We start from the raw sequence: 25,815 nt of genomic DNA on the forward strand, positions 1-25,815 counted from the left end.
TCCCAGATAGTTAACCAATGAGACAACGTACCTCAAGCCATGTGACCACGGTTGGGCCATCCCATGAGGCAAAAGGCAGACCCTGACGACAGGCCTGTTCTAGCAGGTCTTGTTTCTTCCTGCTGCGGCGATCTTTCTCCACGGTGCCAGTTCCCATCTTGGCAAGGCCCAGGGGGTCGGCTGATCCCAGGTCATCAGAGGGCGTGGAGGCTGAGGTCAAAGGTCACTGCTTAAACCACAGGTGTCAACTCATTCCACGGAGGCCCTCCAACTCAGACACTAGGCCCTCCATTGAATGAATGAGTTTGACACTGGCTTAAACCACAGCTGTCTAGGACAGGGTTCACCATCCCTGTTCCTGGAGAGCTACCCTCCTGTAGGTTTTCGCTCCAACCCCAGTTGTAACTCACCTGATTCAGCTTATCAACCAGCTAATTATTAGAATCAGGTGTGCTATATTATGGTGGAGTGAAAACCTACAGGACTGTAGCTCTCCAGGAACAGGGTTGGAGCCCATGTCTAGGAATACTCCACATGATTACTGGAAAATCGGTTTTGCCATCGTTTTTTCTTCTCAAAACTGAAAGTAGCTGACCTTGTTGTATATGTCTTTAGGGTAAATGATATTACTGTTATATTGTGAATAATAGTGTATTCTGTATAAGTGTGCAGGCAACCTTACATTGTTTCCAACCCTCATAACACACACATGGTTAACACTCTATATTGACTTACTCAGAGAGGCAGACTGACTCCCAGGTCCTCCAATCCTCCCTTTCTCCTTCTTTCCAAACAGGCGTCCAATGGAGGACTTGATGCTCTTCTTCTTGCTGGCTTTGTGGAGAGAGTCCTGACTACTGGTGGTTGCACCATCAACAGACAGACGGACAAATTAATCTCAGAACATCACTGGTGACACATCACTGATCTAGTTGGTAATCTATTCTATATGTATTCTACTGGCTAGCTATTTTATATATATATTTTCTTTTCTTTATTTCAACGGGAAGTGAATTATGTTACCCAGCTTCCTAACAAACACCACACTAAAGTAATTTCTGTACCTGCAGAATTCGCGGTGATCATCCAGCCCCGCACCTGGGTGTGTGTGAGTCATTCTGTCTAATCGCAGAGCGCGAGGAACTGGAGGGGTAGAGTCAATCAGGGCTAGCGCCCGGCAGTCATCGCTCTCTTTGCTGTTCTGTATTGACAGAGAATCAGTTCAATTGAGTCACTGTAGACAACTCTAATACATTTTAATTGCTGTAGGAATGTGTTCATTCAAGTAACTGTGTTTAAATCATTTGGAACCCAGTCAGTTCAACCCATTTAAATCACATTAGAAAACTATTTTTATTTGTTGTACTGTAAACAATTCAGCTCATTTAAGTCACAGCACACTTGAGACTTGCAGCAACAATAATACCAGATTGGCATAATTGTTTTTCTCGTGCAGCCACATGAGAATATATTTAGAAGACCAAACACACAAACAAACACAGTGTAGAAAGAAAGTAGAGGCGGGTAAAACTATTGAAATGATGTTACAACTAGGCTATAACCAGTTCTGATTGTAAACTGACATTTGTCATTTCAACTAGCCTTACCCGTTGGGGAGCAACAACCAAGAAGCGCACATTGAAATGCTAGATGTGTCCAAACACAGACAGCCACCAGCAGTACGGTACTGTACCTGTCTGTCTGACTCTCGGGCAGGGGAATGTGACAGTCGGGGGGTGGAATGTCCAGAGCTAGGGGGAGACGGGGAGGCCAAGGTGGAGGAAGTGAGGGAGGGGGTCATGTAGCCCCTCCCCACAGTCTCCCTGCCCCCGCCCAGTGAGGAGGGGGGTAGAGGGTTGGAGTCCATGGCCACGCTGCTCACCCGGCTCTCGATCTCCTCCGCCCTCAGCTCAGTGCTCTCCTTCTCCTCCTGGATCAGCCTGAGAGGAGAGTGGAGGAGAAAGGGGAGGAAAGGAAGAGTGATGAGACAGAAAGGGGCAAGTGGAGGGCATTGGAGAAGTGAGGAAATGAGAAAAGAGGTGAAGAAAGAGAAGGGAGAAAAATAGGAAAATTACTTCTGAGGATAAGAAGAGATGTTTGCGATATCACTATTTTATAATATGCATGTGCAATAAACCTCTGGCTTGAGTAAAGCAAGGGAGTGTGAGTTTTTCCAACTGTATCGGTGTTATTATTCACTCCTGGATTAGACAAAGCAGAGTAGAAAAGCAAAGAGAGGTCGATATTTAGAAATTGTTTTGACCTCTGGATCACCCATTGAATGGGACAGAGGATATAGTAAGAGTGTAGTTTATTGACGTATTTCTGAGGCAATTTTAGGTCCGTTAGGAATTCAGTCAAATCCTGTTTGTTTTGTACCAGAAGACTTACTTGATCTCCTTGTTGATGGCCTCCAGTTGCTCCTGCAGCATGATGGCGAGGGTCTGCACGTCCGTCTGTCCACTGGGCGAGAGCAGCTCCGAGCCAAACAGGGTCTCCCTGTCCTCCTCGTCGTCTGAGCAGCCCCCCTCAGTTCCCCCCTCAAACCTGGGACCCAGCATGGTGCCACTGTCCCTCTCTCCATACTGCAGAGAGATCGAGGAGGAGAGAAAAAGAAAGAAAGAAAGAAAGAAAGGGAAAAGAAGAGATGACTTGGAATGCTGTTAGCTACACTGTAAAACATTTATTGTAAAATGTACAGTAAGACAGGGTTTCCCAAACAAAGCTTGATGATGAGTTGGTTATTTGAAAACCGCTGTGAAACGTTTCACTTAAATTGGCACAGGACTCCCACTAACGGGTGCAACAAAAATATAGCCACTTCAAGGAATGCCGTAAAATATGTTAATGAGCCAGCGATTATTTCCCTCCCACAATGCACCATAATTTACATTACGCTACATCAAATATACAGCAAAACAGTACTTTATTGTTGAATTGTATTGAAAAACTATTCATAAATTGCTGATAGTGAATATGTGATTATATATTACAGCATGCCAACTGATATTTGGTGTTTTATATCGCTTGCACTTTAGGCCTCAACAAAGGCTTCCAAACTGACAAGTGACTACAGGGCAAAACAGATCAAAAGGACATGGCTAGCCAATCAACCATTAACGGTTTGAGACTAGACGCCACACTGATCTGTCCCCTATATTACTTAAATTATTAGGGACCCACTTCCACATATCAGCTAAATTCAAAAAACATTCTCACTAACAGGTACAACAAATATAGCCTCTTACAAGACACCCTTAAAAATATGTTAATGAGTCAGAAACAACAATACTATGCACCCACTAGTGTACAAAAGGTTTTTGGAGCTCCAAAAATACATTATGGTACTGTATTCTGAATTATTGTAAATTACTGGCAGAAAATAGTAAGTTACTGAAAATATTTGTAGAAATTCTTCTAATACAGTCTATTACTGTGTTCTGTGGGGGTACAGCGTTCCCATAATTAATTCTGTAAAATACATTTATGGTATTTTACTTGCATTCAACAGTGTTTTACTGTTGAAATTAGAGAAATGTCTTACAGTGTACTTTTATCCTTGCATGTCAAATCAAGACTCAAACGAAATGGCCCCAATGTGTAGGAGTGACAGGTCACTCAGTCAATCATAAATCATTAAAACACCAAATTGGGCGCCACCCAGAAAGCTAGACTGGTCCAAGACTGTACATTGTGGGAGTTGAAACCCTGAAATGTTGGTATTTATTCAATTGCATTGGACCACATACAGTGCCTTCGGAAAGTATTCAGACCCCTTGACTTTTCCCACATTTTATTACGTTAAAACCTTATTCTGAAATGTATTAAATAGTTTTTTCCCCTCATCAATCTACACACAATAGCCAATAGTGACAAAGCAAAAACCAATACATATATATTTTTTTGCTAATGAATTTAAAAAAAAATGAAATATATAATTTACACAAGTATTCAGACCCTTTATTCAGTACTTTGTTGAATCACCTTTGTCAGCGATTATAGCATTGAGTCTTCTTGGGTATGACGCTACAAGCTTGGTACACCTATATTTGGGGAGTTTCTTCCATTCTTCTCTGCGAATCCTCTCAAGCTTTATCACAGCTGCTGCACAGCTATTTTCCGCTCTCTCCAGAGATGTTCGATCAGGTTCAAGTGCAGGCTCTGGCTTGGGCCACTCAGGGCATTCATAGTCTTGTCCCAAAGCCACTCCTGCATTGTCTTGGCTGTGTGTTTAGGGTCATGGTCCTGTTGGAAGGTGAATCGTCACCCCAGTCTGGGGCCCTGAGCACTTTAGAGCAGGTTTTCATGAATGATCTCTCTGTACTTGGCTCCGTTCATCTTTGCCTCGATGCTTACTTGTCTCCCAGTCCCTGAAAAACATCCCCACAGCATGTTGCTGTCACTACCATGCTTCACTGTAGGGATGGTGGCAGGTCTCTTCCAGACGTCACGTTCTTTGGCATTCAGGCCAAAGAGTTCAATCTTGTTTTCATCAGACCGGAGAATCTTGTTTCTCATGGGCTGAGAGTCCTTTAGGTGCCTTTTGGCAAACTCCAAGCGGGCTGTCATGTGCCTTTTACTGAAAAGTGGCTTCTGTCTGGCCACTCTACCATAAAGGCCTGATTGGTGGAGTGCTGCAGAGATGGTTGTCCTTCTGGAAGGTTCTCCCATCTCCACAGAGGGCGGCCAGCTCCAGAAAGACTTGGTGGTTCCAAATGTCTTCCATTCAAGAATGATGGAGGCCACACTGTGTTCTTGTGTACCTTCAATGCTGCAGAAATGTTTTGGTACCCCTCCCCAGATCTGTGCCTCAACACAATCTAGTTTCAGAGCTCTACGGACAGTTGCTTCGACCTTATGGCTTGGTTTTTGCTCTGACATGCACTGTCAACTGTGGGACCTTATATAGACAGATGTGTGCCTTTCCAAATCATGTCAAATCAATTGAGTTTACCACAGGTGGACTCCAATCAAGTTGTAGAAACATCTCAAGGATGATCAACGGAAACAGGAGGCACCGGAGCTCAATTTCGAGTCTCATAGCAAAGGGTCTGAATACTAATATAAATAAGGTGTTTCAGTTTTTTTATTTAGCAAAAATGTAAAAAAAACTGTTTTCACTTTGTTATTATGGGGTTTTGTGTGTAGATTGCTGAGAATTGTTATTTATTTAATCCATTTTAGAATAAGGCTGTAACGTAACAAAATGTGGAAAAAGTCAAGGTCTGAATACTTTACGAAGGCACTGTAAATGCTCAGCCTTTCTTTTCTAGGAGTTGGCTATAGCCAATACGTTATGGGACCAGGCTACTAGGGAGCTACAGCACTGTAGATAGTCCATGAGATCCTCACCTTGTTGCTTTCATCCCTAGGGGAAGCCCATCGGCCACGGTGTGCCCTCCGGACCACCACACCACAGGAGGAGCTGCCATAGCCGGCTGGGAGGGAGCCACCACCCTGGGGGTACCGGAGCTCTGAGGCACTCCCTGAAAGAGATCTTCAAAATAGATTGGAAGGAAGTGAGCTCACATTGCTCACCCTACAACATTGGTCACAAACAGTCGATCACAATAGAATGGTCGATCTCCAAGGCATTCCTAGTTAATGGAGAAACATTTCTATAATAAAGCCTTGCATTCTTACTTTTTTCTGTCTTGCGTTGTAGGTGCATTTGTTTCAGCTACCCTGAACACCGGGTAGGTGAAGTATTCCCATTTTGAAACATTTCATGTGTCTGAAGGTACAAACTCTGCCTACTCAGCATGCTCGGAGAGCAAATCAAGTGCACCTATAGACTTTCTTGTTGATAATGTGATTCTAAAACATCTAAAACCATGACTAGAAAGAGACTGCCAACAAATACAGCAGTGCTGTTTTTTATGAGTGAGTTCATGTTTAAGTTTCATTCAGCACAGTCAATACTTTTTATTCAAGACTTTTTATTCAACCCATGAAAGGCGCTGCTCCACTTGCGCTGCAACCAGTACTGCATCTTCAATTAATGAGTAGCAAAGTGTATCGATGGGCTTGCGTAGTTATTATTAGCGGCTGTGTTTTTTTAATATCGTGCAATATTTCAATATTTTTTATGGATAAAAATGTTTGTTGTTTTTTCTCTCATGTCAAACTACCAGGACGTCTGAAAAAACATCTACAGTACCAGATATAAAGATCCTGATATACAGTACCAGCCAAAAGTTTGGACACACCCACTCATTCAAGAGTTTTTCTTATTTTTACTATTTTTTACATTGTAGAATAATAGTGAAGACATCAAAACTATGAAATAACACATATGGAATCATGTAGTAACCAAAAAAGTGTTAAACAAATCAAAATATGTATTATATTTGTGACCCGATTCAGGAAACTAGGTGTATGTCTCAAGTCACGACTTCACAGGAGAGCCGGTTGATGGTGAAAATAGTTTTAGGCAGAAATGCCTTCTCGAACACGTGAACTTTCCTGTGCCTAAAAAAAACGTGTCTCCCATCTGTAAATACGAATACAATTGTGAAATTACGAGCCTTGTTGGTTAAGCCACATAAAAAGATAGCAATTTTTCCACTAGCCATGATTGGCTGAGATAATGAGTGGGCTGGACATGCTGAGAGAGGACTTCGGATTGGCCATATATTCAAGGTTTATGTCTATTTTAGCTCATCAGTCTGTGTTGGTAATCCGGTCGAACACGGCATTTAAAACATATATATTGTGTAGTGGAGCTGCATAAGTGTTGTTCTCCACTTTCTGGAGGATCAAGTTTTGAAATCAGTGGAATTTGAGTCTGATAGCTAAAGAGATGGCGATAACACCTGTCTCCGGATTAAATCTTCAAACTAAGGGCAACCGTGGCATGGCATTCCTGACAGGTAGACACGTCCATCATGCATAATGATGTATACAGGTAAGATAGTCTAGCGTTAGCTAGCTCCATTTTCATATATTATACGTTTCTAATTTTGACAGAAAGTGGTTTTATTTCAAGCTAAAGTGTACTGTTAGCTAGCTAGCTAATGTTAGCTGGCTGGCTCCCTAGCTGATATTATTATTTGTTTCCCAGAGCCGCTTGCTTTTCTAGTTAGAGCCTAGAGTTCGCTAGCTAACATTGAACCTGGTTGGTTAGCTCCCAGCACTGTGGCATTGTTGTAACTTTGTTTATTGTTGTTTAACTAGCTAATGATAGCTAGCTGGCTCGTTAGCTAACATTACGTGACATGTGTGATCTTAAATGTTGTTTACCTTGCTAGCTATATGTCTTAAACTGAAGTGTACTGTTAGCCACCTAGCTACCATTAGCTGGCTGGCTCCTTAGTGGAGGTTATAATTCGTTTCTCAGAGCTGTTTGCTCTTCTAGTTAGAGCCTAACGTTAGACATTGTTGGGACTTTGTTCATTGTCGTTAAACTAGCTAACGTAAGCTGGCTGGCTCGTTAGCTAACGATACATGACGTGTGTACAACACCCGTTGAATATCGCGGGTGTCAGTAAACGTCTGCAAAAAAGAGTAATGAAAATGTTGCCAGCAGAGCTGGTTAGGCTGTTTTCATGTTATCCATAGGCAAACAAATCATCGGCCAGAACGTCAAGTGTGCGCTCCGAGAGCGAAAGGAGATGGGTGGGGCTAAAGCTTAAGAGGGTGTGAACGATGCTGAATGGGTGTAGATAAAGAAGAGCTCTTCACTAGATACCAAAACATTTAAATGCAATTTTCTCAAAAGTGAGTTTACAAGTTGATCAACTTTCAAAGAAGAGTTACTTTCCCATTGTTCCTCAAATGCAGTGTATGATATGCCATTTTGTAGCCGAGTCTCTACTTTTATCCAATGTAAAAAAAAAAAACATTTCCCGTTTTGCTACATAAGACCGAATCCAAGTTGTAGAAACATCTCAAGGATGATCAATGGAAACAGGATGCACCTGATCTCAATTTTGAGTCTCATTGCAAAGAGTCCCGAATACTTATGTAAATAAGGTGTTTCTGTTTTTAAAAAATTACACATTTGTAAACATTTCTAAAAAACTTTTTTTTGCTTTGTCATTATGGGTTATTGTGTGTGTGTGTGTGTGTATTGATGAGGACAATAATTAATTTAATCAATTTTAGAATAAGGCCGTAACATTACAAATACTTTCCGAATGGCTTGTATGTAAACCACGCCCCTCAGCAAACCTTTGTCCTGCGATGTTGGTTACAAGGTTTAACTTATTTAAATTCAACATTATTCGGTAAGATAATAAGATTTTACCATTGATGTATTCAAATTAGCATTTTTGTGATGTCACAAAAAGCCCTTAATAATCTTGCCTCCATCCAGCCTCCTGAATCCAAGTGTTTGACATGGGGGAGGGGACCAGTAACTTTATGATACAATTTTATCAATGTAGAAGCAACAGTCATTTTCATACTTTGGTAGTCCTACTTTGATCTGGTTTCATCCAATTTCATTATTTTTGTTGGTTTTGAGGTTATTAGGGCAAAACATACTGATAATATCTCTGCTCTAAACTATTTGCTTTGGTCGTCTTAGCAAAATTATAAACACATTTAGAAAGTCTATCATTTAGGAGTGGTAACGTGTTCATAACATGATCCTCTGACAAGGGGTGGATTACTTTTCCCTCGAGAGAACAAATGTGTTTATTTTATGCTTTTATCAAATGTAGTTATAAATACCCTTGCAGCTCAATTGTGGCTAACCTGGAATAAGAAGAGCCAGGCCTCCCCCTCAGTTGATCCACCTCCAGCTGAATCCTCTCCAGCTCGGCTATGAGCTGGTCCTGGGAGAGAGAGATGGGAGCACAGTACAGGATAACATTATATTCCAGTAAAGAAAAGTGCCTACTTGTTTACATGCATCTATTTCCATACTAAAATAACAAAACAAAGAACACATATAAGAATAACTAAAGAACAGACAGAACTGACAAAACTACAAGCTCACAGAAGTCTTTGTCTGTTGGCAAAACCAACATATTGTTATCAGTGCAGAGCAGTGTGACTGGTCTCCAGTTCTCGCAGCGAAACAGACAAACCCTTGCGATGTTAGATTCAATTGCATATTGAGACTGGAGAGGGTAAACTGTCCACACTAGTATCCCAAAAAGGGTTTGCAAAAGTCAGTGTATAGCCCTAAAAACAACCGATGAGTAAGACCTGAGTCCAAAGTTCTAAATCAGTATAAAGTACTGCTGATGTCCTCATTCCATGTATCGACAGATGTAAAGTACAACAACAATGTACATATTGAAATCTGATCAACTGGATACAATAAGGGGAAGATATGTACCTTGTTCGCTAAAAGATCATCTTGGACTTTCTTCATGTTTGCTAACTCCTCTGACAGTGCATTCTAGAAGAGTAGAGGAGTGATTATGCCACGTTTACTCATGTTTGCCATTCATTGTGTTGATAAAAAAAATACTTAGGATTATTGATGGCAATATTAGCTCAATTTAGCATTTGGTTAACAATGCTTTATAGTACCTTCTCCTCTAGGGCTGCCATTCTCTCTTTGAGGTGAAGCTGCAGTCGCTCGTTGGACTCAGACAGTAGCTTGTTCACCGTATCCGAGAGGCGTTTGTTGTGTTCGTCATTCATTTTCTCTCTCTGCCTTGCCTGAAACAGATGAAATGACGTAGTGAGCGTCAAGGTAGAGAAGAGAAAAAGCTGAAGAAACCGTGAGCTTTTGGGTAAGAGGTCATACAGTTCATAAAATTGATTGGCCAAAATGAAGGGTAAGGAACACTTGTAACACATGACCACTTTAGCAGGTAAAGTATAGCAGGTATAATGCTTTTTGTAACTTGGTATAAGCATGTATGAGACTTCATAATAGACCACTGTAAACCCCAAGGCATTTTTTTTATCAAATAATTATAGTAAGTTGAACTCAAAGTTAAGTTATGATAACAAATGAACTTTTTTTCACAGCTTGTTCTACTGCAGGTGAATTTTCTAAAATGATTTTTAATACCTGTGTTTTGCATGTACATTGAGTGATTGATTAATCTTATGCTACACAGAACATAAATAACATACATTTAGTTAGACTGTTTGCCCCCTTGACTGAAATGTATGTTCCAGTTTAAAAGGCTTATGCAATCTCCTCTCACTGTTCCTAACCCTGGCAGTCATTATGAATGCAGGTTGCTGCTGAATTAAAATGTCAACTGATATCTTAACTTTGGCTGAATTCCAATAGGAATTGCACATCACTTTGCAGGCCATCATAATGTGACCTGCAGGTAGTGTTGTAGTGATGGGAAACTAACGCTTTCGGAAGGCTTCGGGGCTTTCACCAAATTGTGCCAAAAAACGGTTCATTAGTCAGAGCTTCATTATCTGTTCACAATGCACATAAGTGACATCTGCTGGTTAGCAATAAAAAGCAGTGTGTTGTAGTGAAACGCCAAATGGATCTCCCTCCTGTCCCTCTCCCATTACCCCACACACCCATAGCCATGGTCGAACTGACTGCACCTCAAGAGCTACCTGATTGGGCGACATCATCAGATGACGAATCAACCCAACCAACTGCTGAGAATGAATGGCACCAGGAAGAACCAGCCTCTGTTGCCAGCGATGCTTCTGATTGGGAACAATTGCTAGAGTCATTGCTGTTAGAGTGAGAGCACCGCCATAAGCGGATGCCCATATATGTACTGACAAGAAATGTTTCCTGTTTTAGTAAAGCAGAATGTGTTTCCTGTTATAGCTCAGCAAGGGAGATTTCCAGTTGCTGAGATTTCCTGTTTCTATGGCTGAGGACACCTAGGAGATTTTGGACGGTGAAAAAGGTATAAATAGGGAAATTGCCAATACTTCGGCGCTGACTTCTTGAATTCTGAATTCATAGAGACAACCATTTGAACCAGGTATTGGTGCCTGACTCAAATCTTCTAAGATTCATTGCTAACATTGCATTCATTAATAACATTGCTGGATCTGACTAAAGGAACTCTTGCATAGGCCTTTGATTCTTGGTGTATTCTATTGACTGCCAACCACTTTGTCGTTGACTGTGTGAAACTCCTGAGGAAACTTCAGTTAACTCTGACGTTATTCTTCTTGTAGGATTAACTCTCAGTCCCTTCAATTTCGTTGTGTACCATAGAACCTCCTGTAGATCATCGGGGCCAGAGATCTCTCTAGTACTCTCATCCAGTATAAACTTGAATCGAAATTTAGTGAACAAACGACTCCAATTCAACCTCTCGGCAGTTAGAGGAGAGTTGCTAAATAACTAAATTATCAATATCTGAACGATTGAACACCGCTCCTGATCTCGTGGGACTCCCTGTCATCTTTTAAAGGTAATTAAGTTGAAATATTATATTTTATTAGAGATAAGTGTTATCATTGTACCAGGCATTAAGAACACAAGGCATTTGCATGCTTTGAGTAACGCTGTATGTAACCGAGTAACAAATTGTGTAAATTGATGTTGTTGATTGTAAAAGACAAAAAACAGAGTGTTTCAAAATAAACAGTAGTTTATTTTGTTTCGAGTACCCGCCCTCTTAAGGCAGTTAACGGCACTAGAGATAACAACTTTGACACTCCCCTCTACCGGGACATTGCAAACAGAGACCAATACTCTATAACAGAATAGCTACCACTAAAAGGCAAGTTATTGTGTCCGGTGTGAACATTAATGTCTTATAGCTCTATCTAGTTTTATTATCCAAGAGATTATAGCAGATGTGCAAGGTGTAGAATTACTTGACTAAGTTCTCACATCTTAAACTTAGATACATCACAGGAAGGAAATACTCAACCATATTAAGGGAATAATAGATCCTAGTAGAGTTAGGCATAATACCAACCAGGAACAATAGCGGGTAAATAGTCTACGAGGAAAAAGTGGGGTTCGCACATCTCTGCTAGAGTTAGGCCAGTGAGAGTGACAAGGCAAAAGACTTCTCTACGCGGACAACCATCTCTGCTAGAGTTAGACCAGTGGGAGTGACAAGGCAAAAGACTTCTCTACGCGGACAACCATCTCTGCTAGAGTTAGACCAGTGGGAGTGACAAGGCAAAAGACTTCTCTACGCGGACAGCCATCTCTGCTAGAGTTAGACCAGTGGGAGTGACAAGGCAAAAGACTTCTCTACGTGGACAACCATCTCTGCTAGAGTTAGGCCAGTGGGAGTGACAAGGCAAAAGACTTCTCTACGCGGACAGCCATCTCTGCTAGAGTTAGGCCAGTGGGAGTGACAAGGCAAAAGACTTCTCTACGCGGTCAACCATCTCTGCTAGAGTTAGGCAGTGGGAGTGACAAGGCAAAATACTTCTCTACACGGACAACCATCTCTGCTAGAGTTAGGCCAGTGGGAGTGACAAGGCAAAAGACTTCTCTACGCGGACAACCATCTCTGCTAGAGTTAGGCCAGTGGGAGTGACAAGGCAAAAGACTTCTCTACGCGGACAACCATCTCTGCTAGAGTTAGGCCAGTGGGAGTGACAAGGCAAAAGACTTCTCTACGCGGACAACCATCTCTGCTAGAGTTAGGCCAGTGGGAGTGACAAGGCAAAATACTTTTCTACGCGGACAACCATCTCTGCTAGAGTTAGGCCAGTGGGAGTGACAAGGCAAAAGACTTCTCTACGCGGACAACCATCTCTGCTAGAGTTAGGCCAGTGGGAGTGACAAGGCAAAAGACTTCTCTACGCGGACAACCATCTCTGCTAGAGTTAGGCCAGTGGGAGTGACAAGGCAAACGACTTCTCTACGCGGACAACCATCGATACAGAAAGAGAAGCAGGGCCACGCGAGCGGTCCTGATTATACCGACATAATCTAAAGCATCTATAGTGCCCTGCCTATCCAGGGAACGGAGCGCTAACCCCTCTAGCACCCCGCTGCCGGCCAAGGGGCGGGGCTGAAGGTTTCGTATCGCGACACTGTGATTATCAGAAAAAAAGTTTTTCTCTCCACTGTTTTCATCTAAGTGTCTTGATGCAATGGTAAGTTGCTGGCTATAATAGCCTAATATCAGTTGGAATGTTTCCTTGTTTTTCCTTCAAGTTTACTATCTTTCAAAAACTGTATCTATGGCACTATTTAGGATTCTTAACACAGATGCACACGATACTAAATAGAAAAACAAATATTTTAACTACAGTGCAGAAATTGTGGTTTCACCTAAATCAAATCAAAAGTTATTGGTCACATACACTTGTCTAGTAGATGTTATTGCCGGTGTAGAGAAATGCTTGTGCAGCGAAATTCAACTTCATTCGACCTCATACCCCTCACATCCCTGAATGTTCCATAGTTCACTACTCTACCTGCTAAGCTACCGGTCAGGTGACTACAAGGAAGAAAAATATGAATGCAGCAATTTCGAAGATTTTACTGAGTTACTGTTCATATAAGGAAATCAGTCAATTGAAATAAAGGCCCTAACCTATGGATTTCACATGACTGCGAATAGAGATATACATCTGTTGGTCACGATACACTACATGGCCAAAAGTATGTGGTCACCTGCTCGTTGAACATCTCATTACAAAATCATGGGCATTAATATGGAGTTGGTCCGCCCCATTTGCTGCTACACCAGCCTACACTCTTCTGTGAAGGGGACTTGCTTCCATTCAGTCACGAGCATTAGTTAGAACCGGGCACTGATGGGCAATTAGGCCTGACTTGTAGTTGGTGTTCCAATGCATCCCAAAGGTGTTCAATTGGGTTGAGGTCAGGGCTCTTTGCAGGCCAGTCAAGTTCTTCCACACCGATCTCAACAAACAATGTCTCTATGGACCTCGCTTTGTGCACGGGAACATTGTCATGCCGAAACAGGAAAGGACATTCCCCAAACTGTTAGCATAAAGTGGAAGCACAGAATCATCTACAATATCATTGTATGCTGTAGCGTTAAGAGGCCTAGCCCGAACCATGAAAAACAGCCTGTACAGTTGCCACTATGCATTCGGGTAGGTAGCGTTCTCCTGGTATCCGCCAAATCCAGATTCGTCCGTTGGACTGCAAGATGGTGAGGCGTGATTCATCACTCCAGAGAACTAATTTCCACTGCTCCAGAGACCAATGGTGGCGAACTTAACACCACTCCAGCCGACTCTTGGTATTGCCTATGGTGATCTTATGCTTGTGGGCTGCTCGGCCAATAGAAACCCATTTCATGAAGCTCCCGATGAACAGTTATGTTGTCATTGCTTTCAGAGGCAGTTTTGAACTCAGTAGTGAGTGTTGCAACCGAAGACAGATGATTTTTACGCGCCAGCGCATTCAGGTCCCGTTCTCTGAGCTTATCAAATCAAATGTTATTTGTTACATGCACCGAATACAACAGGTGTTGTGAAAAGCTTACTTACAAGCGCTTAACCAACAATGCAGTTAAGGGAAAAAAAAGTAAAGTATTTACTAAAATAAACTGTTGTAAAAAATACAAAACACAATTAAAAAGAGAAAAATAACAAATAATTAAGGAGCAACAATAAAATAACAGTAGCGAGGTTATATACTGGGGGTACCGGTACAGAGTCAATGTGCGGGGGCAATGGTTATTCGAGGTAATTGAGGTAATATGTACAGTACCAGTCAAAAGTTTGGACACACCTACTCATTCAATGTTTTATCTTTATTTTTACTATTTTCTACATTGTAGAATAATAGTGAAGACATAAACTATAAAATAGCACATATGTAGTAACCAAAAAATTGTTAAACAAATCAAAATATATTTGAGATTCTTCAAAGTAGCCACCCTTTTCCTTGATGACAGCTTTGCACACTTTTGGCATTCTCTCAACGAGCTTCCCCTGGAATGCTTTTCCAACACTTTTGAAGGAGTTCCCACATATGCTGAGCACTTGTTGGCTGCTTTTCCTTCACTCTGCGGTCCAACTCATCCCAATCCATCTCAATTGGGTTGAGACCGGGTGATGATGGAGGCCAGGTCATCTGATGCAGCACTCCATCACTCTCCTCTTGGTCACTAGCCCTTACACAGCCTGGAGGTGTGTTGGATCATTGTCCTGTTGAAAAACAAATGATAGTCCCATTTAGAGCAAACCAGATGGCATATCGCTGCAGAATGCTGTGGTATTCTGGTATGCTGTAGCTTAACCATGCTGGTTAAGTGTGCCTTGAATTCTAAATAAATCACAGACAGTGTCACCAGCAAAGCACCCCCACACCATCACACCTCCTCCTCCATGCTTCACCGTGGGAACCACATGGGTGGAGATCATCCATTCACCTACTCTGCATCTCACAGACACAGCGGTTAGAACTAAAAATAAAAAAAATTGGACTCATCAGACCAAAGGACAGCTTTCCGGTGTCCCAATGTCCATTGCTTGAGTTTATTGGCCCAAGAAAGTCTCTTCTTATTATTTGCTAGTGGTTTCTTTGCAGCAATTCAACCATGAAGGCCTGATTCACGCAGTCTCCTCTGAACAGTTGATTTTGAGATGTCTCTGTGAAGCATTTATTTGAGCTGCAATCTGAGGCTGGTAACTACTGAATTTATCCTCTGCATAGCAGAGGTAACTCTGGGTCTTCCTTTCCTGTTGACGGTCCTCATGAGAGCCAGTTTCATCATAGCGCTTGATGGTTTTTGAGACTGCACTTGAAGAAACTGTCAAAGCACTTGAAGAAACTGTCAAACTGTCAAAGACCTTCATGTCTCAAAGGAGTGATGGACTGTCGTTTCTCGTTGCTTATTTGAGCTGTTCTTGCCATAATATGGAATTGGTCTTTTAGCAAATAGGGCTATATTCTGTATGCCACCCCTACTTTGTTACAACACAACTGATTCACTCAAACGCATTAAGGAAAGAAATTCACAAATTAACTTTTAACAAGGCACATCTGTTAATTTAAATTATTCCAGGTGACTACCTCATGACGCTGTCTGAGAGAATGCCAAGAGTGTACAAAGTTGTCATCAAGGCAGAAGGTGTCTACCTTGAAGAATCTCAAATACTAAACATATTTTGATTTGGTAAATACTTTCTTGGTTACTACATGATTCCATATGTGTTATTTCATAGTTTTGATGTCTTCAGGTATTCTACCATGTAGAAAATAGTAAAAACTAAGAAAAACCCTTGAATGAGTAAGTGTGTACAAACTTTTGACTGGGACTGTACATGTATGTAGAGGGGCGGCAGGTAGCCAAGTGGTTGGAGCATTGGGCCAGTAACCAAAATGTTGCTAGTTCTAAATCCCCTAGCTGACAAGGTAAGAATCTGTCATGCTGCCTCTGAACAAGGCAGTTAACCCACTGTTCCTAGGCCATCATTGGAAATAAGAATATGTTCTTAAATGCCTTGCCAACTTAAATAAAAAACAAAAAAAGAAATAGAGGTAAAGTAACTATGCATGTATAATAAACAAAGAGTAGCAGCAGTGTAAAAATGCCTTCAGCTCAGTGCGGATGTTGCCTGTAATCCATGGCTTCTGGTTGGGGTATGTACGTACGGTCACTGTGGGGATGACGTCATCGATGCACTTATTGATGAAGCCAGTGACTGATGTGGTGTGCTCCTCACTGCCATTGGAAGAATCCCGGAACATATTCCAGTCTGTGCTAGCAAAACAGTCCTGTAGCTTAGCTTTAGTTTTTGCTTGTTAGCAGGAATAAGGAGGATAGAGTTATGGTCAGATTTGCCAAATGGATGGCGAGGAAGAGCTTTGTACGCTTTGTAGAATAAAGGTGGTCTAGAGTTTCCACCCCTCTGGTTGCACGTTTAACATGCTGGTAGAAATGAGGTAAAACGGATTTAAGTTTCCCTGCATTAAAGTCCCTGGCCACTAGGAGCACCACCTCTGGATGAGCATTTTCTTGTTTGCTTTTGGCCTTATATAGCTCTTTGAGTGCCGTCTTAGTGCCAGTATCAGTTTGTGGTGGTAGATAGACAGCTACAAAAAAATACAGATGAAAACTCTCTTGGGATACTCTAGCTTAGGCTAGCAAAACCTTGAGACTTCCTTAATATTAGATTTTGTGCACCAGCTGTTATTGACAAATAGACACAGACCGCCACCCCATGTCTTACCGGAGGCAGCTGTTCTGTCTTGCCGATGGACCGAAAACCCCGCCAGCTGTATGTTATCCATGCCGCTGTTCAGGCACGACTCGGTGAAACATAAGATATTACAATTTTGAATGTCCTGTTGGTAGGATAGCCTTGATCGGAGCTCATCCATTTTGTTATTTAATGATTGCACGTTCGCTAATAGGACTGACGGTAGAGGGGGATTACTCACTCGTCGTTGGATCCTTACAAGGCCCCCCGACTTGTTGGAAAGGTTGCATCCTATGACGGTGCAACGTTGAATGTCACTGAGCTCTTCAGTATGGGCCATTCTACTGCCAATGCTTGTCTATGGAGATTGCATGGCTGTGTACTCGATTTTATACACCTGTCAGAGATGGGTGTGGCTGAAATAGCCAAATCCACTAATATGAAGGACTTTTGGCTTTAGGAGCGCGGATCAGAAAACCAGTCAGTATCTGGTGTGACCACCATTTGCATCATGCAGCTCGACACATCTTCTTCACATAGAGTTGATCAGGCTGTTGATTGTGGCCTGTGGAATGTTGTCCCACTCCTCATCAATGGCTGTGCGAAATAGCTGGATATTGGCAGGAACTGGAACCCGCTGTCGATCCAGAGCACCCCAAACATGCTCTGTCTGGTAAGTATGCAGGCCATGGCAGAACTGGGACATTTTTAGCTTCCAGGAATTGTGTACAGATCCTTGCGACATGGGGCCGTGAATTATCATGCTGAAACATGAGGCGATGGCGGTGGATGAATGGCACGACAATGGGCCTAAATCTTTTTATTTTTATTTAACCTTTATTTAACAAGACAAGTCAGTTAATTAAGAACAAATTATTATTTACAATGACGGCCTACCCCAGACAAACCCTAACCTTGACGATGCTGGGCCAATTGTGCTCCGCCCTATGGGACTCCCAATCACGGCCGGTTGTGATAATGCCTGGAATCGAACCAGGGTCTGTAGTAACGCCTCTAGGACTGAGATGCAGTGCCTTAGACCGCCACTTGGGAGCCCCCCTTTCAGCTTATTTCAGCTCATGAAGCATGAGACCAACACTTCACATGTTGCGCTTATATTTTTGTTCTGTGTATATTTGTAAGTACGGTGTCCATTGGAGGTCTGTGTTTGAAAGTAGCTTGGAATCGAAGAAAGCACCGGAACCAAGGCAAAATCAGTGTGATCTCACATTTTGCAACACATGGTTTGAAAAAGAACGTGATCAATTGAAGCTTCAGATGTCATTCTGATAAAGCGATACATGCATCGGCAAACTGCTTCGAAGTTAGCTGCTTAGCGATTGCTACGCATACCTCTGAGCTCCGGTATCAAACGTAACATCATTAGTACATTTCCCTGGTTTTGCCGGAATCCCAGTTGGAAGATTCCAGGAATCCCAGTTGGAGGATTCCAGGAAACCCCTCAAACAGTATATATATTTTTATAAATCTGGAAATTTTAGTAAAGTTACCAGTTTTGCAACCCCACTTGCAGGCGTGATGTAGCCGGTAAGCAATGATTTTCAGGCTATTGTATTAGGGTAAAGCTAGGCCTTATGAGATATGTATTTTCATAAAGAATTATAACATTCACGTAAGAACTCTCGTGGTGAAGGCCACAGGACTGAAAATGAACAAATTCAACAACCAGGGGCTCCCGAGTGGCACAGCGGTCTAAGGCACTGAATCTCCGTGCTAGAGGCGTCACTACAGACACCCTGGTTTGAATCAAAGATGTATCACAACCGGCTGTGATTGGGAGTCCCATAGGGCGGCGCACAATTGGCTAAGAATTTGTTCTTAACTGACTTGCCTAGTTAAATAATGGTTAAATAAAATTAAAAATGTCTGTCACTAACAATAAGTGGTAATTCTGCAATACACTCGAAAGGGCAAGCTGATACCATCCAACTCATATCTGGATCCCCCTATAGCATGTGTCAAACTCATTCCACGGAGAGTCAAGGTTTTCCTTCCCCCCTTGTACTTGGTTGATTAATTAGGTAACTGATTAGCAAGAACCCTACCTCACATGGTTGTCTAGGTCTTACCTGAAAGGAAGAACCTAAAATCAGCAGACACTAGGCCCTCCATGGAATGAGTTTGACACCCCTGCCCTACAGGGTCACATCGACTCTATCGATTTGAGTAATGACTCCATAATCACTTTAAGTAACAGATATATTTAGTGCAACAGGTTTCCTGAACATTTTTGAATAATGACAGCACATTGGGGTTTACAGTGTACAAACAAATAGTCCATTATTACCCTCTGCAACTCCTGATTCTTCTCTTCAAGTTGTGCCTCGATCTGTCGTAGTCGCTCCTCAAAGTTTCCATGGCGTTCCTCTGCCTAAATAGAAAAGATAGCGTTTGTATATGAGATCAAATATAAACTCAGACTAACACACGGACAGATAGTTGGTTTGTCAATAGAAGGACAGCTCAGGTCTTACAGACGGACGGACGGTAGAAAGTGGAAAGAGACAGACAGACACAACCAAGCAGTTTCACAGACAGTCAGAAATATCCACATGAGTAAACAGAGCAAACAGAATGAACTTAGACATCCAGTACAGTACCTTGTTGAGGGCAGCCACTCTCTGGGCGAGCTGGGCCTCGATCTCGGGCAGTGTTTCGGCCCGCTGCAGGGTCTGCTGGAGCTTCTGCTTGGCGTCCTCCAGACGCTCCTGGAACTGCCTGTTCTTCTCCTCACTCTGACAGCACACAGGACAAGAAAGAGGGAAGAAAGCAGATGAAGTCAGGGATAATTTTATACAATCCAGGTCTGAGCCCGAGGGCTGGTTTTCTGGACTCAGATTAAGCCTAGTCTTGGACTAACACACTTTTAATTGAGATACTCCATTAAGAATGACTTCAATCTAGGTACAGGAAATTGGCCGTAATAATCTGGCCCTAAGTATTAAAAGACAATGCTACTCTGGTTATAACCTACTCATTTTTACAGGGTTATTGTACATCTATGTAAGCCACCTTGTAGTCGTGTGTTAACCATTACCTGTCTGTGCAGTGACTCCTTGCTGGCCAGCTCATTCTCCAGCTTATCTTTGATGTCATGTAGGGAGGTTGCTTCCCTCTGAGCACTAAGGTACCTGCAAACAACATGGACACATTGTGATGTGATGGTAACAAAGGTGGATAACACCAACGGTGAACGTTGGTCGGGCCGATGGTCGGGCCGATGACCGACCAACCCCAACCCCGACCAACCCCAAATAGAGGGTTACCTGCGTTCTAATGTAGTGATCCTCTCCTCCATATCCTCCCTCTGGCACAGAGCCTGAACGATGCAGAAATGTAGTAAAGCATGGTTAATCATCCAAATAAACACATTACACATTGTGAATATCACAAACTGTATAAAATGGTAACCTAAACATTTGACAGAGAAATGTGCACATTTACAGTGGGGCAAAAAAGTATTTAGTCATCCACCAATTGTGCAAGTTCTCCCACTTAAAAAGATGAGAGGCATGTAATTTTCATTTCATTTCATTTTCATTTGCTGTCGTTAGTAGCTACATTTTACGACATATACATGGTTTCCAGATACTCCCGTAAAGCCCAGCTCATTGGCTATCTAGCTAGCTTTGTTTGATGATTGGTGCTTATTTGACAAAGATACAGTTGTTCAAGTGATGACCGCCCGCGTCATCGGCGCGCCGTGTATCTCTGACCAAATATGGTGTCCTATAGGATATACTACAGCCCTAATGATATAGTGAAGTCTTGTTAGGAGCTTGTTAGGAGCTCTCCTCAAACAACAGCAGGGCATCTTTTCGCAGTAATAGCTACTGTAAATTGGACAGTGCAGTTATATTAACAATAATTTAAGCTTTCAGCCGATATAAGATACTTATATGTACCGACATTTGTTGTTTCTCTAAAATCTGCGATCTTGACAAAAGGCGCTGCATGATTTACAACTGTCCCGTGGACGGTACACCAACACTTAATAGAGTCCAAAAGGTAAAACTTTAGTAGAGGGATTACAAGCGGCAGGTAGCCTAGTGGTTAGAGCGTTGGGCCAGTAACCGAAAGGTTGCTAGATCAAATCCCTGAGCTGACAAGGTAGAAATCTGTTGTTCTGCCCCTGAATAAGGCATTTAACCTGCTGGGCCGTCATTGTAAATAAGAATTTGTTCTTAACTGACTTGCCTAGTTAAATAAAAAAATATATAGACTGTAATTTCTAGCAAAAGAGGACTTTATTATGCGTCATTAATCGTGAGCAGCCAAAAGCACTACGACGCTAGAGCACGATGAGCCAAGGAAATCCCCCCGGCCAGGCCCTCTCCACAACTGTGTGGTGTACTATGAGGCTCCTGGTCGCAGTGCTTTAGACTGCTGCGCCACTCAGGAGCCACTCGGGAGCTAAATGATATATTGCAACTGATCCATGATGAATATAACTCATTAATGCATATTTTCCTGTAATTCACAGGCATTCTTATGCTCTGTGCTTTGAGATATTTGCATTGGCTGCACATAATGGGATAGAAAAGAAGCTTGAACAGAGAGGCTTCGGGAACTGATAGAATGTAAGGCATGGGGTGGGCAGCCTAATTACAATTTGTTATGTGTGTGTAAAAATCGATGCTCCAGGCCTTATGTAAAAATAGATGCCCCAGGCCTTACTTGAGCGTCTAAAACTAGATAGAAAGTACTGTTGGTAGAAATTATAATTGACCTATATAATTTTGAAATAGCGGTCCTTTTTCTGTCACGCAAATTGATTTTGACAAACAAATAGGTTAAAAAAAAATCACTTCAGCCCTCCGTTGAATTTCGTAATACCGATGTGGCCCTCGAGCGAAAAAGGTTTCCCACCCCTGACCAAAGGACTTGGCCAGGAACAGATTGGCCTGACTGACCTCCTTCACGTCCCTCTGGAGCTTCTGATTGGCCTCCTCCGACTTTGTCACCTCCCTCCTGGCGGCTGCAAGCTGTTCCTCTATTTCCCCAACCTGAAATGACACGAGGAAGAGCAATAAGATGATAAGGGACCATAAAGGACTATAACAGGATAGAGGGCCTTTATGTGTGAAGCCGTCAAGCACTGGTTTGGGTAGAGGCAGGTTTATGGCAAAAAATGTTCAATGATCAGGCTGTGTGGGTTTTGTCAAACAGATGCAATGTTATGACTGTCCACAAGAGGGAAGAAGGGAACTGGTTTTAAGAATCCTCATACACCCCCCCCCAAACCTAATCTCTTTTTCTTTATACTTCTTCTGCTCTCTCTTTCACTCTTGTTCTCTTTCACACTCTCACACAATAGTGTTGGGAATGGTTCATAACAGTATAGGTTGCATTAAACCCATTTTATTTAACGGGTGGGTCAAATCCTGAATGCTGATTGGTTAAAAACGCATTCCAACTGGTGTCTATTCCACAAGTTACCACCAGCTAAATGACGTTAAAATGCATATTTACTCTGTTACACCTGACTGCGCAATCCACTGTCTCATCAGCCCAGGCAGGGAAGTTATACACTTGATCTCCACTATAAAAAGCATCTAGACATTATCGCACATTTCTTTTAGACTAACATTTAGGTTTCAACAGCAGAGATTTGTATAAACCTTGCGACATTTGCAACATTGTTTCAAAAATATTCAGCTGTCCCATAGTAATGAACATGTAGGGATCGGAAGTCAGGACGAGAGAGGCAGGCAGCGTTTCTCAGACAGTCGAAATCATGAATCAGCTGGCATATTTATGGATATATACAAAGAAATGTCAATTGAAAAAGGGTAAAACTGGGGCCTCCCGGGTGGCGCAGTGGTTAAGGGCGCTGTACTGCAGCGCCAGCTGTGCCATCAGAGTCCTGGGTTCGCACCCAGGCTCTGTCGTAACCGGCCGCGACCGGGAGGTCCGTGGGGCGACGCACAATTGGCCTAGCGTCGCCCGGGTTAGGGAGGGCTTGGTAGGTAGGGGTGTCCTTGTCTCATCGTGCACCAGCGACTCCTGTGGCGGGCTGGGCGCAGTTGGATACTACGAAATTGGGGAGAAAAAGGGGTAAAATTCAAAGAAAAAAAAAGTTTGTAGTTATTGTGATAGCTTTGTTGATGGCTAGCTCCTCTGAACAACAGTGTCCTGACGAGAGAGCACATTTTCTATGCCAGGTGAAATCGCACCTCATTAGCTCAGTGTTATGGATGTATCCAAATAAATGTAACTAGAAAACAGCTTAATAAACTTAAACAAATGCAGCTGCTGTTGTTATTCTGTCTGCACTGTTTGACGTGACTGTAAGTTAGCCGTAGTTGGCTAGCAAGCAAGTCATAACGTTGCCAGCCAGACTGGCAATGGAACATTTAGGATGAACGACTGGGTCACGTCCATAGATACAGAACAAAAAGATACAGGGTCCATAGATACAGAACTAAAAGACTGAACGACTGAGTCGGGTCCAAAGATACAGAACTAAAAGACTGAACGACTGAGTCGGGTCCATAGATACAGAACTAAAAGACTGAACGACTGAGTCGGGTCCATAGATACAGAACAAAAAGACTGAACGACTAGGTCGGGTCCATAGATACAGAACAATAAGACTGAACGACTGGGTCACGTCTCTGACAACCGAACCAATAAAACAAACGACCAGCCGGCTTGGGTAGCAACCCTAGATTTGTTTCGGGACTATATCTTGTGGAAGGATTAAATAGTATGAATAAATTCATCAAAATAATGTTTTTAATGAAAATATGTCAATTATTATTTGAATATGTTGGTAACCCGTTGTATAAAAGTGATAATGCCCTCGAAGGGCATTATATATCATCCAAACACCGGCTTCTTGGGCATTATCACTTAAATCGGTCCTTTACACAGATGGGCTATTATAGCAGACCACACAGAGTTCCACTCCTATCAGCTAAAAACAGAAAGAAGCGGCTCCAGTGGGCACGCGATCACCAACACTGGATAATTGAGGAGTGGAAAAACAGTCTGACGAATCCAGGTTCCTGTTTTGTCATGCTGATGGCAGAGTCAGGATTTGGGGTAAGCAGCTTGAGTCCATGGCCCCATCCGGCCTGGTGTCAACAGTACAGGCTAGTAGCGGTAATAGTGTGGGGAATGTTCTCCTGAAACATGTTAGGTCCCTTAATACCAATTCAGCAACGTTTCCATGCACCAAATAATTCAGGCTGTTCTGGAGGCAAAGGGGTGTCCGACTCAGTACCAGGTGGGTTTACTTTCCAACACACTAACTGATATTTGGTGTTTTATATCACTTGCACTCTGATCTGTTCCCTACATACATTTTTTGTTAGGGAACCACTACCACATATTAGCTATATTTGTACAGCATTCTCACTAACAGGTGCAACAAATATAACCTCTTACAAGACACCCCTCAGAATATATTAATGAGACACTAGTGTTCAAATGGTTTTTGTCGCTCAAAAAATAAAGTATGGTACTGTGTTCTGAATTACAGAAAATTACTAGCAGTGATATTCAGGACAAGGTTTGTAGAAATCCTTAAAATACCGTATATTACTGTTTCCTGTTGGGGTACAGCACTCTCACGGATACAACAAATATAGCCTCTTACAAGGCACGTCTTAAAATACATTAATGAGCCAGAGACTCTTTCACCGCCCACAACATTTTTCCCACAATGCACCATAATTCATTCTGTAAAACACATTTACAGTATTTTACTGTGCATTCTACAGTATTTTACAGTTGAAATGACAGAAAAGTCTTACAGAGTGCTGTAAAACACATTTACAGTATTTTACTGTGCATTCTACAGTATTTTACAGTTGAAATGACAGAAAAGTCTTACAGAGTGCTGTAAAACACATTTACAGTATTTTACTGTGCATTCTACAGTATTTTACAGTTGAAATGACAGAAAAGTCTTACAGAGTGCTGTAAAACACATTTACAGTATTTTACTGTGCATTCTACAGTATTTTACAGTTGAAATGACAGAAAAGTCTTACAGAGTGCTGTAAAACACATTTACAGTATTTTACTGTGCATTCTACAGTATTTTACAGTTGAAATGACAGAAAAGTCTTACAGAGTGCTGTAAAACACATTTACAGTATTTTACTGTGCATTTTAAACATGTTTACTGTTGAAATGACAGAAACATCTTACAGTGTAGGCAGTGCATACATGTACCAAAACATATAGGGTAGGCTACATTCTCTCCTTCTCTAACCCACCTGTCGACACATCAGGGCCAGTCTCTCTTTCAGCTGGCAGAGCTCAGCTCTTAGGCGCTCTATCTCCGTTTCTCTCTGTCTGCCGATCTCCCCGTCCAATCCAGAAGACGGTCCATTGAGTAGGCGCTGATGTCACGGGCAACGATGGTTTTCGAGAAAGGAGAGGGACGGGAAATGAGATCAATTAGACCCATGTTGAATATCAAAGAGACACATCATAATACCCATATACTATGTACTGTTATTAACTGTTGGACGCTAACAAACTTAAATACTGGAACCAAGGTGCATAAATCTTACATCTTTCCCGCCGTCCATCCCCTTTTGCCGTCTTTTAATTTGGTCTCTTAAAGAGATTACCTGCAAGAGAGGTAAATGACAAAAAAATAGTGAATGCATTTGTATCTTTCTTATTGTCAAGAAATTGTGATATAACATGCTCTAATAAAACATCTGTATCCCGCATGGCTTTTACCTCTTGTGCTGTTGCTTGTAGTTGATCCTCCAAAAGAGTCACTCTCTCAAGGGCCACCCGGAGTCGCTCTCGAACCTTAGGGCCAAAAAT

At 42.2% G+C, this 25,815-nt stretch overlaps 1 protein-coding gene across 4 annotated transcripts in view; it reads right to left on the reverse strand.

Moving 5' to 3' along the window:
* Positions 1-25,815, reverse strand: part of LOC110498794 (liprin-alpha-3) — a 63,416-nt gene that overhangs the window by 25,689 nt on the left and 11,912 nt on the right. For 3 of the 4 annotated variants that reach the window (XM_036955582.1, XM_036955581.1, XM_021575421.2), the window contains 17 exons: positions 25,726-25,800; positions 25,551-25,610; positions 25,251-25,376; positions 21,936-22,028; positions 20,289-20,341; positions 20,060-20,153; positions 19,623-19,757; positions 19,310-19,393; positions 9,487-9,618; positions 9,290-9,352; positions 8,701-8,780; positions 5,353-5,497; positions 2,392-2,585; positions 1,694-1,940; positions 1,065-1,201; positions 736-857; positions 32-210 (listed from right to left, as the gene is read on the reverse strand). In XM_036955582.1, the coding sequence (XP_036811477.1) occupies positions 32-210; positions 736-857; positions 1,065-1,201; positions 1,694-1,940; positions 2,392-2,585; positions 5,353-5,497; positions 8,701-8,780; positions 9,290-9,352; positions 9,487-9,618; positions 19,310-19,393; positions 19,623-19,757; positions 20,060-20,153; positions 20,289-20,341; positions 21,936-22,028; positions 25,251-25,376; positions 25,551-25,610; positions 25,726-25,800 (2,019 nt within the window). The remainder of the gene's footprint in view (positions 1-31; positions 211-735; positions 858-1,064; positions 1,202-1,693; positions 1,941-2,391; positions 2,586-5,352; positions 5,498-8,700; positions 8,781-9,289; positions 9,353-9,486; positions 9,619-19,309; positions 19,394-19,622; positions 19,758-20,059; positions 20,154-20,288; positions 20,342-21,935; positions 22,029-25,250; positions 25,377-25,550; positions 25,611-25,725; positions 25,801-25,815) is intronic. The other variant, XM_036955583.1, reaches the window with a different exon arrangement.

Source organism: Oncorhynchus mykiss, chromosome 20 (genome assembly GCF_013265735.2).
Source record: "Oncorhynchus mykiss isolate Arlee chromosome 20, USDA_OmykA_1.1, whole genome shotgun sequence".
NCBI classification, from domain to species: Eukaryota; Metazoa; Chordata; class Actinopteri; order Salmoniformes; family Salmonidae; genus Oncorhynchus; species Oncorhynchus mykiss.